Source organism: Mytilus edulis, chromosome 9 (assembly GCF_963676685.1).
Source record: "Mytilus edulis chromosome 9, xbMytEdul2.2, whole genome shotgun sequence".
Classification (NCBI taxonomy): domain Eukaryota; kingdom Metazoa; phylum Mollusca; class Bivalvia; order Mytilida; family Mytilidae; genus Mytilus; species Mytilus edulis.
The window spans coordinates 2,735,686-2,755,729 of record NC_092352.1 but is presented as its reverse complement, the minus strand read 5'-3'; the positions used below and the strand labels follow the sequence as shown (position 1 = coordinate 2,755,729).

General features: G+C 32.5%; 2 protein-coding genes across 2 annotated transcripts; one reads left to right on the top strand and one right to left on the bottom strand.

Moving 5' to 3' along the window:
- Positions 1-450: 450 nt before the first annotated feature.
- On the bottom strand, positions 451-12,814 carry LOC139487490 (glutamate receptor 4-like). The gene is made up of 10 exons (XM_071272335.1): positions 12,640-12,814; positions 12,045-12,209; positions 11,208-11,360; positions 8,394-8,585; positions 6,089-6,192; positions 5,752-5,842; positions 4,644-4,974; positions 3,372-3,589; positions 1,836-2,086; positions 451-998 (listed from the first exon to the last, which is right to left on the bottom strand). The coding sequence occupies exons 1-10, from the start codon at positions 12,790-12,792 to the stop codon at positions 683-685; spliced, it is 1,974 nt and encodes a 657-aa protein (XP_071128436.1). The 5' UTR covers positions 12,793-12,814; the 3' UTR covers positions 451-682.
- A 1,413-nt stretch (positions 12,815-14,227) lies between these two features.
- LOC139487489 (perlucin-like protein) lies at positions 14,228-17,763 on the top strand. Its single transcript, XM_071272334.1, has 6 exons — positions 14,228-14,286; positions 15,041-15,192; positions 15,778-15,881; positions 16,627-16,708; positions 17,030-17,243; positions 17,692-17,763. Exons 2-6 carry the CDS (start codon positions 15,042-15,044, stop codon positions 17,693-17,695), a joined length of 555 nt encoding a protein of 184 aa, XP_071128435.1. The 5' UTR covers positions 14,228-14,286; position 15,041; the 3' UTR covers positions 17,696-17,763.
- Positions 17,764-20,044: the final 2,281 nt, after the last annotated feature.

Genomic DNA, 20,044 nt, shown 5'->3' with positions numbered 1-20,044 from the left:
ACTTCTACCTCTGCTATAATTAACACATGATAAAAGGTACAGTGAATTGAGCTATATTTTTTAAAACAATTTATTAAGTTTTTGCCATGACTTTGTAAGTTTCTTTTCAATTATGAGTGTGACTTTTCCTTTGGTATCGCTACATTGAAGACCTGTTGGTGACCTTCTGCTGTTGTTTTTTATTTGGTCGGGTTGTTGTCTCTTTGACACATTCCCCATTTCCATTCTCAATTTTAATGGAGTAAAACGGTTGAACTAATTAACATTATAAACATTTTCCATTCCCTACTATTTTTGGTTTCGGTATCGGTATCGGTATCGGCTTATGTCTAATAAGGAACAATGGTATGATGGAAAACTCCTTTAACTGTAGAATCTTTGAATGCAACAGTTATATAGCTAGACAATAGTTATTATTTACAATCATAAACAGTTAAACACCAGATTTATGCGTAGTAGTTTATTTACTATTATAACAAGTTAAAAACAAAATTTGTTTTATAAATCAATTCAAAGAAAAGGAATTAAACATTCTATCATCAGTGGCAGATACAGAAATTTTCATGAGGGCCCACTTACTGCAAAAAAGGGACCCGCTCAAGTCATGATTCAGTTATTCACTAAATAATAATTCAAATGTCCCCTGAAAGGACTCTTAGGCCATCCTGTTATCCGATTCTGATCATTTTACTAAGGTAACAACATCCGAGTCCCTATTCATCAGCCTGTTTATGAGCATTGTCTTTCCAGCATTCAATTTCGTTGCTTGTACTGAGATCCATCGTTGGACTATCTTCCTGCTGCAAATCAATTCAATGAGGAAAGAAAAAACAGCTAAACCGACAACTCCGAAATAAACATAGTAAAGGCCAACGATACTATCTAAGCCGAGCGACTGCGCAGAGCCAGTTCTATCGGAACTAGTACAATCATCTGATAGAGACCACCATTGTTTCCGCCATTTTTCAATTAATCCTGCTTCATTCATCTTCAATATTCTATATCATTAAAAAGAAAAGAATTAACTTTTAACAACAGTGCACCGCCGATGCAATTCCACGAATGGACAGTTTAGAATCACAAAAACGTGTGTTTGTAGTGCCAACATAGTGATTTGAAATACTTGACAATGAGATAGCAAATAGGTTGTTTTTCGAATAGACATATAGCGATCAGCATTAGGTTTACTTTAAAAACGTGTGCCTTTTAATTTATCAATCTTAAAAATATTGTGAGTAAAAGTAACAATACTTTTGTTTGTCCAAACACATAAGTTGACATTATTTTTAATACGCAATTGTACCCAAGCAGAAAACTCTGGTCGTTTTTGGCACAACTGTTTTTAAAATTTAGGGCCTCGATGCTGTTCAACTTTGTACTTGTTTATGCTTCCAAACTTTTGTATCTGGGTGTCACTAGTAAGTCTTGTGTGAACGCACTTCTGGCGTATTAAATTTTAGACCTGGTGCCTTTTGTAAGCTATTATGCGTGTGTTTCCTTGTCAAATATGTTCTCCTTTTTATTTATATTGTAGTCCTGTAATGTTGTGTTGTAATTTCAATGTTATATTTAACCTGGCCATTAAGGTGGTTTAGCATGCAACAAAACAAGGTTCAAACCACAATTTTTGTCCTGTACCAAATCAGGAATATGGTCATTATTATATTATAGTTCGTTTCTGTGTGTGTGTCATTTTAACGTTGCCTCGGTGTTCTCTTATATTTAATGCTTATTCCTCGATTTTGGTTTGTGACCCGGATTTTTTTTTCTATCGATTTATGAGTTTTATACATCGGTATACTACTGTCGCCTTTATTGCACAACATGTAACTTACGCAAGATTAAATGCATTTAAATATGGTGAATTTTCTTCGAGAACAAAGCCAAACCCTGCATTGTTGAACTTTTCATCCGCCATGGCGTACGTCTGACAGTCTTGTAACATGATGTATTCCAGAAGTGAGAAGTCCGACATGAAGGCATACTCATTGGTTCGCACATAGCTCAGTGTTGTATCTATGTCTTTAACTATTGGCAAACCAGACATTTTACTCCAGATCTGTCCATATACCGACGATTTAGCAGTCTGTGGAAATATATCAGTTAAATGGAATTAATATAATATATCAAATATTAACATAAACATTAGATTTTGTATGATTAATGAAACAACTATCCGCCAGAGTTGAAATGTTGAGTCTTTCGTGGTTGAATAATTTATTTCGATAGAATAAAACAGTAGCATCAGTAATCCACAATTAAAAGTTCCGATTCGTACAATTATCTATATTATCAAAATATAATAATTCTACTGTTTCTTTTTATCAATTTACACCAATTAACGTAATTAGTAATAATTAGTTCAAATATTATTGATGAAATACTTTGAAATATTTATTAGTGTAGGTTGCTTATTTTCTATATAAATAAAAGGCAACAGTAGTATACCGCTGTTCAAAACTCATAAATCTACTGTGGATTCATTAATATTCGTGGGATACCAATTTTCGTGGATTTCGTGGTTATAGGTGAACCACGAAATTAAATGATCAACGAATGACAAAATTCATGTAGGCTTGTATGAAGACTTCGGAGACACCACGAAATTAAATATCCACGAACATGCAAGTTTTCCTTAATCCACGAAAAATGATACCCACGAAAATAAATGAATCCACAGTATGGGAAAAAAAAACAAAATCGGGGTAACAAACTAAAACTGAGGAAAACGCATTAAATATAAGAGGAGAACAACGACACAACACTAACATGTAACACACACAGAAACGGATCAAGCATCAGACAAATCCCACCAGAATAACAAATATAACATCAAAACCAAATACATGAGTACCGTGACGTAACTTATCGCAAATAGTACAGTTTGTATAGCAAGTTTATGGCCTTGTAAGCATCAATATCAATAAAATCCAGTACATTCCGTTATCTTATAAACAAAACTGTGTACCCTAACCACAGGATATAGCTTCCACGAAGTGTTGGAAAAAAAATGATAAGTCAGGAAAATTCAAGTAATTGTCATTTTCATGATATTCTACGTTTTGCAGACAAGTAAAGTTTGTGATAATGATTTTTATTATGTAGGACCAATGTGAGGAGTTTAAACTTGGTACACAAAAAATATCATTCGACTATTGACGTTTTCTTAGAACAAAGGTGCATCATTTGTAAGCTTAAACATCACTGTAAACTAAAACACTGATAACGTAGAGAAATTCATGATGATAAAGCGAATGGTGGAAAATCATTGTTTACTGGACGGCAATTGGAAAATGTACTTTTTGCTCTTACTATTTCTTTGTTTCGGGGATATCTAAGTCTAGCGGTAAGGCTATACAATGAACAAGTACCTTAAACAAAGTATGTAGATTTGATCCTGAAAATATTAAAGGTCGAATGTCTGCATGATTCGCCAGTTCCTCGAGACTATTGATAGGTGATTCGATAATTGTCACAGTCAAATAGGCAGCAAGATTGGCTGTGTATGTCGCTAACATCAAAATAGTGAACATCCACCAGACACTTAATATCAGACGGCCAGATAAAGATCGTGGTCGTTCATCTCCTCCTAAAATGATCATATGAATATATCTTTAGTACAAAAAAATAAAGCCTCTCAGTACCACTCTAGAAAAAAATCCACCTGAAAACCCATACAATCTTATACCTTGTTCAGGCTTACTTTGTTTGGAAAATGAAATGACATCGATAAATTTAATGTATATATCCTTTATGTATAACTCTCATCTTGTTGTCAAATTTTGCTATTTCGTAGGCTTATTAAGCATTTGCTTCTGATTTAATATATCTAGATATTTTATCTTTGAACAGTATTAGATGTATCCATCATAATTGGTACGTTATAGAAAGGAAATAATTTTAGCCACACGATATCAAATAACATAGAGAATAACAACTTAATGTCAACGTATGGCTTTCAACAATGATCAAAACCCGTATAGTCAGCTGTAAATACCCTCAAAATGACATAGAAAATAACAACTTAATGTCAACGTATGGCTTTCAACAATGATCAAAACCCGTATAGTCAGCTGTAAATACCCTCAAAATGACATGTGTGAAGCAATTCAACTGAGAAAGCTAACGACAATATTTATGTACGAAATAATGAACAAAAAATCTCAATGTCATAATTCTGGCAATTTTTTTCGTTTCAAAATTTACAACTGCATGCATTGTGACTACTTCGTGATACCCATTACTAGTCAAAGTTTTTATTACATATGAAAAAGAAGATGTGGTATGATTGCCAATGAGACAACTGTCCACAAGGGACCAAAATGACACAGAAATTACAACTATTGGTTATCGTACGGCCTTAAACAATGACCAAAGCTCATACCGCATAGTCAGCTATAAAAGACCCCAAAATGACAATGTAAAACAATACAAACGAGAAAACTAACGGACTAAATTATGTATAGTATGTATAGAGAATCAATCTGAAATGTCAGTTATATACGTAACGAGATTATTTGTGTCATAGAGGCATTGGACATACAGATAGCTGTTCATACATACAAATTAAAATAACTAAAAAAAACGATCTCCGAGGAAAATTCTAAATGAAAAGTTCCAAAAACAAGTACATCCTTAGTTACCTTGCTCTACAAAATATCCATAAACGTTCCACATAGAAGAGCTTAGCTTTGGTGGATTCTGTGGAGGTTCATTGTCTTCTGGCTTAACTGTGATAACTGGGCTGTATCTGTTGTTCACATACACCAACACACCGACAATAACTATAGTAACACCAATCATTACCCAGACTGTTACAGACAATGGTTTGAACATTTTGTACTCCTTATTTTCTTCTTCCTTTGGTCTCATTGTCAGAATTCCAATACCTTCCTCCATATATGTCGTTGTAAAATCAATTACAGATTCTCTGGCGGATGTTATTGTGAAAGGACCTGCCGCAAAATCTGCTTCCTACAAAAAACATTTAATTCAGGCGCCAATATTTAATTGATGTTTATATCTCAATAATTGATTTGGAAAAGAGACAATTCCAGGATACAAACAATAACTTTAAATTTACACCAAAATGAGCGAGATTGTGTGCTCTGCCAAGATAGGCGTCTCATGATATTCAAGCATAATCGGGACTAAACAAAACTAGTAAAATTACAGATCAGATGGTCATACTAGTTACAAAAGATCTAGGACTTTGAGAACCTGTCGCTAGTTAAATTAAAAATCGAGCGTAACTTGTACCATTAGGGTACGTGAACAAACTGTTCCGCTTACCTCTAGCGTACGTGTGGCAAATAAAAGTACGACAATAACAGACCTTCATAGCTAGGAAGTTATACATATTCATAGTTTCTAAAAAAGAGGAAAATGATAATTTTCAAAGTAAAATATATAATTTCTTTTTATGTCTAATTTTAAGTATATAAATTGATGAAATCCGTTTGTTCCCTTTAAACAACGAAAGACGTTTAAACTTAACTACAAAGAATGGTTTATATCTATCTATTCTCAAATGTTCCATTTTGTATATGTACCTAAACTTTTTGAAGAAAAAAACAGACATTTAAAAAAAAACCAGTTGTCTGTGTACACTTAACAAAAAGAGACAACAGTAGTATACCACTGTTCAATACGAGAACAAATCCGGGTCACTGGAAAACAAAACGTAAAAAAACACATGGACTAGAATAGGGGAATAAAAGGAACAACAGAAAACATAAATCGTTTACTCACATTACTCATGACCATACCAACCATTCCATTCCAAGTTCCATCATCCTCAAGACTTCCGTAGGCATTGTCGGCAGGGGACACAATCTCATAACTTAAAAAAAGAGAAAAACATCAAAGAATTTTTAAATAGTGAGAATTTGTTTTTACGAAAATGATTGCTACTAAAAGAGAGGCGTCAGATACCAAAGGGATATTCAAACTCGACAACAAACTAACAATGTCTTGGTAAAATAAAAGCCAACCAGAATCAAAAGAGGAAGTTCAAATCATATGTCATATGTCATATGGAAACACAAATGTGGAAGATATGATATAACTCATAGCATTTTTAACTTACTTGAAGTAAAATTTCAATGCGAGCTGGTCCAGGATGTCGATACAGAAACCGCTATATGTTGTCTGGTTGTTATCGTCAATGTTGAAGAATACAAAAGGATCAAGCTGAAATTGTATTCAAATATTATTTGACAATATCACTGATAAGTTTTTGCAATCACTTGGTAAATGGAAAAACTGATGGACGTCCTCGACAGTATTGGGTTACTGTCATGATGACAGGTTTCTTACAGTTGAGTTTTAATGCAATATGTGGTTAACTGCTATTTTTGTCTTCGGTAATTTTTTCCTTGACAAGGCATGGTCAGTTTGTTTTTGATTAAAAAAATTTGATTATCCGTTTCCATATTTTCGCCTCTGTCCTGCACTTTTCTTCATATATATTATACATGATATATTTAACCTAGATATCAATATGGTTGCATGTTTTACAAACATCTATATTTTCATACATTTTTGTCAAAGACAAATAGATACGATATTTCAAATTTGCCTTTCTTGTGAAATATTTCTGGTGTTAATTATAGAACAAAAAAAAGAATAATTGGAATAATGAATTAATTTAATTCGAATTGTAATGTTTATGATCTATAGAATTGCTAGATCAGTAAGTGCAACACATTCTTTTGGGAGAAAATTATCATTCGTCATTTTGAAAGCATTTGAATACACTCTGATGATTTTAATCACGAAAGCCGTAAATATTAATGTATTGCAACAAATACTAATCTTATGTTAAACGATTTTATGAAATAGATTTATTTTATGAAACGGTAATATAGAACATATAGGTTATCAAAGGGCTTTTTTAATTACAATTTTTATATCCAATAAATGTAAAATAATTTTTGAAGTTATATATGCTTGAAAATTAAAACAAGTCAGTAATATGACAGTTGTTGCAAAAGTATAAATTATTCTAAATAATAGGGATGTTCTGGAAAACCCTGGCCGTTCTTGGCACATTTTTTTTCTTTTGGTTCTCGATGCTGCTCAACTTTGTACTTGTTTTGGGTTTCATACTTATGTATCTGGGCGTCACTTGTAGGTCTTGTGTGGACAAAAAGGAATTCTAGGGTATTTAAATTTTGAACTTGTTGCCTTTTGTTGGCTATTGTTCGTGTGTTTCTTTGTCAATTGTGTTCTCAAATTTATTTATATTGTAGTCCTGTGATGTTGTGTTGTCATTTTAATGTTATATTTTACATAGCCATACAAGAGGGAGGTTTGGCATGCCACAAAACCAGATTCAACCCACCACTTTTTCCTTTAAAAATGTCCTGTACCAAGTCAGGAATATGGCCATTGTTATATTATAGTTCGTTTCTGTGTTACATTTAAACGTTGCGTCGTCTGTTTTCTCTTATTTTTAGCGTAAATTCACATTGAGATAAGGCGTGTCACGGTACTTGTCTATCCCAAATTCATGTATTTGGTTTTGATGTTATATTTGTTATTCTCGTAGGATTTTGTCTGATGCTTGGTCCGTTTCTGTGTGTGTTACATTTTAGTATTGTGTCGTTGTTCTTCTCTTATATTTAATGCGTTTCCCTCGGTTTTAGTTTGTTACCCCGATTTTGTTCTTTGTCCATGGATTTATGAGTTTTGAACAGCGGTATACTACTGTTGTCTTTATTTTTCTATTCGTTTAATTTGTTTAGGCTGTTGATTTTGCCATTTTATTAGGGACTTTCCGTTTTAAATTTATCTCGGAGTTAAGTATTTTTGTGATTTTTCGTTTTTTCTTTGTTTTGATCTAGATTTATAAAAGTATTATTGGATGTACTTGACTTGACATGACCGTGAAGTATAAAATTTTGATTTTGATTACTGAAATGCATACTGATGATTGGTAATACGTATGTCCGATTCTTTTGTGTAATAAGTCATGATGTGTGTAGCGCTCTCGTTTCTTCATTAACACGGTCTTGGTCTAAACTATGCATAGTTCCAAACGACAGGCTCCTGACTTTGAACAGTCACATACAGAATGTGGCAGAGTTATATATGTTGCTGCGTACTCAATCCCCCTAAACTGGGAAAATGGTATAACAGCACAACATAAAAACAAACTTTAAAGTCAGTTGAAACGGACTCAACTCAATGTATAATTTCAAAGCAGAAAAACAACACAGCAGAATATTTATACATCCAAAAACCCAAATCAAAACACATGGTACAAATCTGAGAGTTGTTACTGACATTTAGTTTCAATTTTCGACAAACAACGACAAAGGACAGACACAAGCTTAAAAACTGAATATTTGATTTACAACAAGTAGCAAAAAACCGGAGGTATCGATTACCGGAAGTGCTGCTACTTTTAGCGTTGCATTGTTGAAGTCGATGAATTCATTTCCAAACAATTTACTTGTCACCAGCGAAATTCCATTGTCCTTTGACCAATTACCCATATACTTCCATGAATCTGTCAAACTGTTTTCAGTGCTGCATATCTGGTATTCAGAATAATTCATAACATGGTTTTGTTGAAATGTCTACAATGAAAAGAAGTTCAAAGTATAAGGGAGGAAGATATAAATAAAGCAAAGCAGATAAACAATCAACTCTGATGAATGAAGTAAAAAAAAGACACACAAAATAAACAGTAGCACAAAACACAAACATTTAGATACCGTCATATTCGGATACCAAGCTAGTGGCACCAAACAATGAGTTTCTAATAACATATATAAAATAAACAGCCGTTCGATGGACGGCTGATGTTTGTTAACCATACAAAAGGTAGGGAAACTTAGCAAAAGGAACGAAGGCACTCGTGGGGAAAGATGTAAAAATAAAAACAAACAAAGTCTAGTATGACATAACGCTTTTGTATAATCATTAAAAATATATACCTTTTAAATTGCAAATAAAAATGAAATATCGCTAAGAAATACGATGTTCTTGAATGATGTATGGTTATTTTTCTCGCCTTCTTGTTCTTGGGGGGAAAAAAATTCATGTTAATGAGTTACAAAGTTAAATTTTCGATTATTTTTTAAAATGTTTTATATCTGACAACTATAACAAACAATTGCAATGATCTCATGTCTTTCAAATCTTCTTATCAACTTTGATATCATGGTGATACCAACAATGTACTACCTTAAAAACCTCCATAGCGTGATATTAAGGTGATACCAACAATGAACTACCTTAAAAATCTCCATAGCGTGATATTAAGGTGATACCAACAATGAACTACCTTAAAAACCTCCATAGCGTGATATTAAGGTGATACCAACAATGAACTACCTTAAAAACCTCCATAGCGTGATTTTAAGGTGATATCAACAGTGTAATACCTTAAAAACCTCCATAGCGTGATATTAAGGTGATACCAGCAATGAACTACCTTAAAAACCTCCATAGTGTGATATCAAGGTGATACCAACAATGCACTACCTTAAAAACCTCCATAGCGTGATATTAAGGTGATACCAACAATGAACTACCTTAAAAACCTCTATAGCGTGATATTAAGGTGATACTAACAAATAACTACCTTAAAAACCTCCATAGCGTGATATTAAGGTGATACCAACAATGGACTACCTTAAAAACATCCATAGCGTGATATTAAGGTGATACCAACAATGAACTACCTTAAAAACCTCCATAGCGTGATATTAAGGTGATATCAACAGTGTACTACCTTAAAAACCTCCATAGCGTGATATTAAGGTGATACCAGCAATGAACTACCTTAAAAACCTCCATAGCGTGATATCAAGGTGATACCAACAATGCACTACCTTAAAAACCTCCATAGCGTGATATTGAGGTGATACCAACAATGAACTACCTTAAAAAACTCCATAGCGTGATATTAAGGTGATACCAACAGTTAACTACCTTAAAAACCTCCTTAGCGTGATATTAAGGTGATACCAACAATGGACTACCTTAAAAACCTCCATAGCGTGATATTAAGGTGATACCAACAATGAACTACCTTAAAAAACCCTATAGCGTGATATCAAGGTGATACCAACAATGCACTACCTTAAAAAACTCCATAGCGTGATATCAAGGTGATACCAACAATGCACTACCTTAAAAACCTCCATAGCGTAATATTGAGGTGATACCAACAATGCACTACCTTAAAAATCTCCATAGCGTGATATCAAGGTGATACCAACAATGCACTACCTTAAAAACCTCCATAGTGTGAGTCCTATTACTTGGTGTACTTTGATATTAAGGTGATACCAACAATGTACTACCTTAAAAACCTCCATAGCGTGATATCAAGGTGATACCAACAATGTACAACCTTAAAAACCTCCATAGCGTGAGTCCTATTACTTGGTGTACTTTGATATTAAGGTGATACCAACAATGCACTACCTTAAAAACCTCCATAGCGTGATATCAAGGTGATACCAACAATGTACTACCTTAAAAACCTCCATAGCATGATATCAAGGTGATACCAACAATGCACTACCTTAAAAATCTCCATAGCGTGAGTCCTATTACTTGGTGTACTTTGATATTAAGGTGATACCAACAATGTACTACCTTAAAACCCTCCATAGCGTGATATTAAGGTGATACCAACAATGTACTACCTTAAAAAACTCCATAGCGTGATATCAAGGTGATACCAACAATGCACTACCTTAAAAAACTCCATAGCGTGATATCAAGGTGATTCCAACAATGCACTACCTTAAAAACCTCCATAGCGTGATATTAAGGTGATACCAACAATGCACTACCTTAAAAACCTCCATAGCGTGATATTAGGGTGATACCAACAATGCATTACCTTAAAAACCTCCATAGCGTGATATTAAGGTGATACCAACAATTTACTACCTTAAAAACCTCCATAGCGTGATGGTGATACCAACAATGCACTACCTTAAAAACCTCCATAGCGTGATATTAAGGTGATACCAACAATGCACTACCTTAAAAACCTCCATAGCGAGATATTAAGGTGATACCAACAATGCACTACCTTAAAAACCTCCATAGCGTGATATTAAGGTAATACCAACAATGCACTACCTTAAAAACCTCCATAGCGTGATATTAAGGTGATACCAACTATTTACTACCTTAAAAACCTCCATAGCGTGATGGTGATACCAACAATGCACTACCTTAAAAACCTCCATAGCGTGAGTCCTATTACTTGGTGTACTTTGTTGTCGGCAATCCATCGGTTCTAACGCTGTTACGCTTTTTGAAAGCACAACATCTGAAAATATTTCCACCATGGCTTTTATGGCATCGGATAAATATATTTCTGAATTCTAAAAATAGAAGTATAAAGATGTTCATTTTTACATACAACATAAAAGAATCCAAAATCTTTTGTAATGATTACTGATGAATAAGGTATTATCGTGGTGACCGGTGAGAATCATGCCACATCTTCTTACTTTTTTCATTATCATGACATTTAAGCTACCAAAATAGCACCATTATTAACAGAAACATTGATGATATGCAAACAAGATCATTTTCGAAGTTGATGTCATCATTAATTCCCAAATAGGCAAGGTTTATTAAGAATGTGTCCTTTTCAATGGTTACATATTTTTCATCATAGAAACTGATTTTTTATAATGATGCATCTATTATGCAGTACGGGATGTTTTCATGTAGCAACGTCTGTAACAAATGCGTTTGCTATATTTCTTTTAGTTCTTTTTCACGTTTTTGTTGAAAGATAATTGTATTGTATAATTTTTATTAATTAAGATATCAATAAAATAGTTATCAAAAGTACGAGGATTATAATTTAATACGCCAGACGCGCGTTTCGTCTACATAAGACTCCTCAGTGACGCTCAGGTTAAAATAGTTGTAAAGCCAAACAAGAACAAAGTTGAAGAGCATCAAACCCAACATTCCAAATAGTTGTGCCAAAAAGTGTGATACTGCATGAGGATGGCATTGACAATGAAAGTGCTAATTGATAAGAGACTACGTACCAATTCCCTGGAATGGTTGGATTTACAGGTTCCTTGATCAGATATTAAACCTTTAAATTGGTTTCTCAGTAAGACAACGAAACTGTTATTGTATTGACTACCATTTACCAGCTGTGTGTCACCAGACATCAGTACCCATGGAAGGTTCGAACTACCCACTTGACCCTAAGATGGAATAACATTATTTTTATTTATACTTTTATCGGTTATTCGTAGACTAAAACATATGTATTTATGTTATTGCAATACTTTTCTTTCAAAACCTGGTTTAAGATGTGCCTGGAGCTAAGTAAACAAGACCTGTTGGTGACCTTCCGCTGTTGGTTTTTCTATGGTCGGGCTGTTGTCTCTTTGATACATTCCCCATTTCCATTCTCAATTTTATTGACTTGTTTAGAATTCGAGAAATTAGCTAGAGCTTGAGTGATCTAAAGCGTTGACTATAATATGTGAACATTGTGATGTTATAGGATTTGTATGTCTTTCAATGTATTCATATGGTATAATTACTTATTAAAGTTACCAGGATTATAATTTAGTACGTCAGACGCGTATTAAAATAATCAGTTGTGTATTTAGGAGATAAGTTCTGTACCTGCGATATTATATCTTCCATTGTATCGGTTGCCGTGACAACAAAGATCCCATCAGGTGAATGTCTGTCTATATAAGGTAGATATTGCGATGGTCCAGCATAGTTGTTCGTTTTGACCATTCTTGTTGAAACAGAATTCAGAGACAGTTGCATGAGGAGATTTGTCAGGCACAACGAACCTTGAGAAAACAATGAGTGTTAAATTGTTGGTATGCAACGTACTAGTATCTCCTATTCATGTACGCACAGTGGCAATTATATAAAACAAAATAATATTTGTTATCGTGAACATCAATTATTATAAGAACCCTTTGCAATGAAGAATACTAATGTTCAAGGTTTGACATTCGGTCAGTTTATTTCAAACTTTCAAAAAACTGTAAATAGAATTTGCTGATTGTTGAAATTTCAAATCGATGAAAACATAGATTGCTGAAGGTGATAGCCTTATATTGGCCAGATTTTTTTAATTCCGAAATACAGGTTTCGTGAATACAGGTTAACAACGAATTCAAATGATTAGCGAATATCATATTTTCAATAGGCTTTGTATACGGTTTTTGTTTAATCCTCCATTTTCTACATTTGCAAATGTCAATATCTAGTCATGAATATGACAGTTCTTGTCTAATCGTTTTGTTATGTGTTTTGTTATTTGATTTTGTCATGTGATTAGGGATTAGGATTGAATTTTCCTCGGAGTTCAGTATTTACTACTGTATTGAAAGTTTTACATCGCTATTTGAAACATAAAACAAATCGTTTTCTACCATTATTTTTTATTTGCCAGTAATGACCAAACTTTGTACCTCATGTCCATTTCTTAAGTTTTTCTACACTTTCAAAACAGCAGAAAATACCATTTTTCATTGCAATTTTTTACTCATGTTGTTCATTATTCAACTAAATATCATTTGCAATTTTAATTCTACCGTTTACACATTGACAATAGAAGATAATTACAATTGTGTACTTTGGTTTCAAATACAAAAGTTCAATCTTGGTATCCATGATGAGTCTATTGGATAGTGTAGCGGAGTTAAAACGCACACTAATATCTAGTTATTTTATTCAAAATTCTAAAATAAGAAAATTTATGCATTCATTTGCCTTAAGTTTTTTCTGCGTTTTGACCTTTAAGTAAAATTAAATATATTCACTAAAAAATATTCAATTGATATTTTCCCAAAAAAAATCAATAATTCATTAGACCTTTGTACTATAGGTATCACCACACACTGAACAGCACAACAATACAAACCAGAAAACACACAAACCTCAAAGAAATGCGACATATACACAAGAAGCAAATAAGGACAAACAAACACAGACTAAGCAACACGAACACAGAAAATAAAATCAGGAACCGGCATTAACACCAGTCAATTTTATATCTGTTGTGCTGCAATAATTTATATGTTATGTAATTAGGTTTTAGAATTTCCAATGAAGAAATAAGTTACCAATATCGATGTTTTACCTTTTTTTACACGGAAATAACATTTTAAAACATAACACTTTTGTCTCAGATTACGGTAAAATCAAATTTCTTTTTAATGACTGCGGCATGTGCAGATAAACTGTATAGAGTACATGTAAGAATTAACACCTTTCACAGAGAAATACAAACAACTTTAGTTGAATAAGGTAAGTTTTAATATTACTTTATTATTTTATAATTTTAAAAATTGGTATTGCCATATAGAAACTCATTATTGACCTAAATAAGTATTGAAACGGTGTTTTTGAAATTGCCGTTTGGGAATGAAAGCCTATACTCTTTTTGCGAAATGAGAAAATGCAGTCCAAAAATTTCGGGTCAACAAAGTTACTGAACGAAATTATACAAATATCTTGTTTTCATTCACAAATATTTATAGAAAGTATATATTATTGTGCAAACATTGTTTCAGCGGTGAACTTTTGTTTTAATTTGAATATGTTTAGAACGTTTAGGTTCAAGTTGCCTCAGTTATATTCAGCACAACTTTTTCGGTTTTTAGTTCTCTTCAATTTTGTAGTGGATTTGGATCAAACTGGTTTTTTTTATCGCAACTAATGAGTCGTATGCAAAAATAGAATTCAGAGGACAATCTTTAGATTGAATTGAATTTTATTCAGATAAGAATAAAGAGTTATAACATTATTGCCAAATGAACAACTACCCACATAAAGTTGAAAAGGGTATGTATGTATGCAACTATATGTCAATGTACGACATTCAACAATTACCATTATGATATATTCCGTATAAGAGGCCATAAAAGGCATCGGCAACACATTGAAAGCATTCAAACGAGAAACCCAACAGCAAAATTTTATCAAAAACACTAAATAAAAAGCAAATATGACAGACATCAGCCGACGTCTTATCATGATTATCTTATCTATTTTTTGTTAGAATGAAGCTGTTTATTTTTTTGGTTTTTGTAATGGCGGCTGAAGCTCTTGATTCTTGTTACACGAACACAGAACGTAAAAACATTGAAGAACTTCAAAATCATATCCTGGCTTTCACAAAATCTGTTGACACTTTGAAAACTGACCTTAAAGGTGAGTACTTACCAAGAGCTTTTACAATTTTATAACTTATACAACACGTTTTATACAAAAGTGTTTATGGTTAAAGGAAAACCAGGTATTTCAAACGTTAATAATCTATCGTTTTAAATTCAAGTTACACATTTTTCTTAAATTATTTTTAACTCGAAAAACGAGTCTAGATCAAATTACCAATTATGCTTAGCCAAGTATGGCTTTTGCTTTAAACAAAATGGATACTTTAAAACCATTGTAAATTTGTAAAACCTTGAATAATACTTTTGATATCGTTATTTCATCTTCTAAGTCATCATAAAACTAGGATACACTTTATTAAAGATCTTACAAACAGCATTAAAACAAACTATAAAGCAATTAGTTATTTCATTTGTTACATTAGAAGTATATTCTAAACCAGTCAACTTCATATTTCATTCTGAATATCAAAACTTTCAATCTTGTCATTTTCAAATTAAAAAATAAAATAATGGCATGTTCAAAGGTCATCGTTGAAATGAAATAAAGGTACGGTATAACATAAATAAGATCCCAACCTGAAATTGAAAAACTACGTCTTGTTTTATTATTCATATAAAGGGAAATATACAGTCTTGAATGGGGGATGCCATAAAGATTGGAAGCCTTTCAGGGACCATTGTTATTATTTAGTCAAAGAAAAGAAAACGTGGTTTGAAGGAGAGGTATGAGTTTCAAGATTCTTAAAAATCTACCTTTATTTTAAGTGATAGTTATTCATGAGTATAATGAGAGAAGATAAACAGGGATTTAAAATTTATACGAAGTATGACAAGGTCCTTTTTTGGCCTTTTAACTGTAAAATTACAATGACTATCTACTACTTATATAACTCTCAAAGATGTTCATTAGTCACCATTTATCAGAAATCAGAAATGATATTTTAAGTTTGTTTTATATATTTATTTTGATGCCTCTAAACTTAAAAAGTCAAAATAATTGTTTCATTTTTTCGATCTTTCAGTTAAGTCGTGTACTAAAGATGTGAGGAATGGGAAAATATAAATTAAATGTTTATGTCACAATATTTAGTATGCAATGCTGTTCATTTGAGTCAAGTATCGTTTTGGAAAGGATTTTTGATAACATTTGTTATATGACTTGACAATACTTTAAAAAGTGTGTATATAAGAATTGTCTCCCACCTGGAACAACTTTGGTTTCACGGTTGTGCTTTGATCTTTTATTTTTTTAACTTTGAATCCTTAATATTAAAGTTTCGTAGGTTGGATTTATTAATTATATGTAGACTAGCACATGGTGTGCATAATAATTTGAATTAATCAATGTTATACATTGTACAAGTGTATGATTGAATTATTCCACATTGATATGATTACTTATTTTATATCATTTAAGATTCACTGAGTGTTGTGCAGTTGCATATCACTGTATTTTTCTTAACTTTAGAGATTTTGCAAGAAAGAAGGCTCGTCTTTGGTTAACGTAAAAGATAAAGATGAAAATAAATGGTTACAGTCACAGTTCAAAGGTAGAAATTAAAGAATAGTAATAGCAAGTCTCAAAAGTAGAACATTAAATGTAACAGTCACAGTCACAGTAAAATAAAACAGTTGAAAAGACAAATAAATGATAACATCTAAAGTGAAAAAGAAAAAGGAATTAGACACAAACAGTAATAAAAAATCAACTACATTTGCGAAAGATGATTACAAGTTTTTGAAGTTCCCGTTAAACAAATAGTAAAGTGCTTTAAAAGTTATTGAATGCAGTTTATTTTTTTTTAAATTGAGAGAAGACGCAAAGAGACTTCTAAATCATCTAATAATAATTTCAAATTGTTGTTATCTAGACGTGAAAGCGTTTTGGCTTGGTATTACGGATGGAGACTTGAAACATTGGATTAATGCAGTTGATTATGCTCCGACAACGTATTTCAATTGGGAATCTGGTCAGCCTGGAAATGGAGCGGAAAATTGTGGCATGTTTCATCCAGGCAATGGTAAATGGCACGACTATCCATGCACTACATATTTACATCCGTTTGTGTGCAAAAAAGATGTTAGGTTAGTACTTTATTTTTGGTTGTATCTTACTAAACACATATTTCCCTTTCAATAAACTCCAATAGAGATTCTTGCTTAGTCCGTATTATTCAATTGAATAAAGGAAAAAATATACTATATTTCAACAATATTTTATAATACTATGTGTGCAATTATTTTTAAATTGAGCATAAAATAGATTTATTTTTTTAATTTCTAATGACAAAACATGAAGTACTTTTTATGTTGCATGTCATCAGAGTTAGATCACGAGCTTGACATGAATGCATGATTTTATTTTACGTGCTGTGCGCGACGGTTCAAGTATACTGTTCATAAGAATAACAATGGATAGACCAATAAACTAGAAACGTTTAATTTCATTTTGTTAAATTGTACATGAATATTTAACAAATGATTTTATTTTTACATTACCCAACTGTTTATTTCTTCTCGTTTTATTTTTTAGATGAAAGATGTTTTCAAAAAGATACAATATAACAGTCGATAAATAACACGAATAAAACATATATTGACACACCATTAGAGTTATTAGAGTTGTTTTTGAAAATTCCTAGAAGACTTTTTATGTCTTATTTCTGACTGTTGCTGCTTTTGGTGTCTTCTAATGCTGTTTGACTAAAATGTATCAAGATTCGACAGGACATAATTCAAAAAAAGTTTTTTCATTTACTTTGTTAGTCATTTTGAAAATCCGGATCTACGATTCTATCCTATACTGGTAGTTCATGCAGTCTTCAATAGTTTTTTACAATGTGTAGCCATGGCGTTGTCAGTTTATTTTCGATCTATATGAGTTTGACTGTCCCTCTAGTATCTTTTGCCCCTTATTTATGTTGTTCAATTGAAATGATATTCAAGAGCATGCGTTTCTGATTATGCTTTACTTGATAGAGAGTTGTTTATAAGAAAACTATTGATCTACATGTTCCAAAAAGTGAAATTGAAGTCGTCTCTCTGAAAGTTTTAAAAACGCTGTCACAAGTTGGTTTATCATCATTGAGAATCTGATTACCACGAATATAGTCATTGGTCGCAACCACAATATGAAAATAGATCTTGTACTCGTTATATTGATTGTGACACTTATTGCATTTATCATATTTATCATGAATAAAGGCAACAGTAGTATACCGCTGTTCAAAACTCATAAATCCATGGACAAAAAACAAAATCGGGGCAACAAACCAAAACTGAGGGAAACGCATTAAATATAAGAGGAGAACAACGACACAACACCGAAACGCAACAGCACACAGAAACGGACCAAGCAACAGACAATACACCACGAGAATAACAAATATAACATCAAAACCAAATACATGAATATGGGATAGACAAGTACCGTGCCACGTCTTATCTCAAAAATAAGAGAAAACAGAAACGAACAATATTATAACAATGGCCATCTTCCTGACTCGGTACAGGACACTTTTAAAGGGGAATAAAAGTGGTGGGTTGAACCTGGTTTTAAGGCATGTCAAACCTCGCACTTTAATGGCACAGTTAAATATAACATTGAAATGAAAACAAAAAATTACAGGACTACAATACAAATAAAAAGCAGAACATATTAGACAAAGAAAAGCATGATTAATAGATAACAAAAAGCATCAGGTTTAAAATTCAATACGCCAAAAACGCGTCTAGTCCACACGAGACTCACCAGTGACGAAAAAAATACAAAATTGTACAGCACTGAAGATCAAAAGTTGAAAAGATTTGCCAAATACGGCATTGTTTGTATGCCCAGGATAAGAACAGTCATATTATATAAAACAATTCACACTATTGCAAACAGTAAATTTTAACAAATGAATATGAAAGAGATATACATAATGAAACTGAAGTAAAAACTAATTACAGAAAACTAAACCCGAATACATAACGCCCAGATATACAAGATCGAAAGTGAAAAAGTACAAAGTTGTACAGCACATGAGCAATACGATGAGTGCAACAAGAGAAAAGGATCTGTCTTTCAATCCGGATCACATTCGATCACCCCTAGTTTCGTATTACCTTGCATTACGTTTATATTTTTTTTTATTTTCTAATGGCAATCTTGTTTTATCGGTAAAATCATCGCATAAACTTGTCCTGTTAAACGTATTTTAGTTTTGAATATCACATTCGGTCAGTTTTAAGGGTTAGAATCAGGCATAGCGCATGGTTAACGAATAAGGTGATATGGTTTGTTTGTTCACATATCTTGTAAAGATAATGGAATTGTATGCGCCTGTCATACAAGTGAGGGGTTTAGCTTGCTATAAAACCAGGTTTAATTTACCATTTCCTACATAAGAAAATATATGTACCAAGTCAAAAATATGAAAGTGTTTGTCCATTCTTTTTGTGTGTTTGCACTTTCGATTTTACCATTTGATTAGGGACTTTCCTTTTTGAATTTTTAAAAATCTTGCTCGGAGTTCAGTATTTTTGTGATTTTACTCATCTCTACTGAGTGATGCCATATTCGGTTTGAATGTGGTTCAAATTCAGTCTGCAGTTTTATGTGTAGTGGTTTGTTGACAATTGTTTTTCATTTCGTCGTTTTTCTGTTGTTTTTTGTCATGGGTCAGTCAGTTTTTCCCCCGAATTTCGAGCTTTGAATAAGGAAAAGAAGATTTGGAATGATTGCCAATGAGAAAACTCTTGTCAAGAGAAAAAAATGACACAGAAATTCACAATTGAACAAAGATCATACTGATAGTCAGCTACAAAAGGCACCTAAATCACAAATTCAAACGAGGAAACCAACGGCATAATATCTTTACAAAAAATGAACAAAAACAAGTATG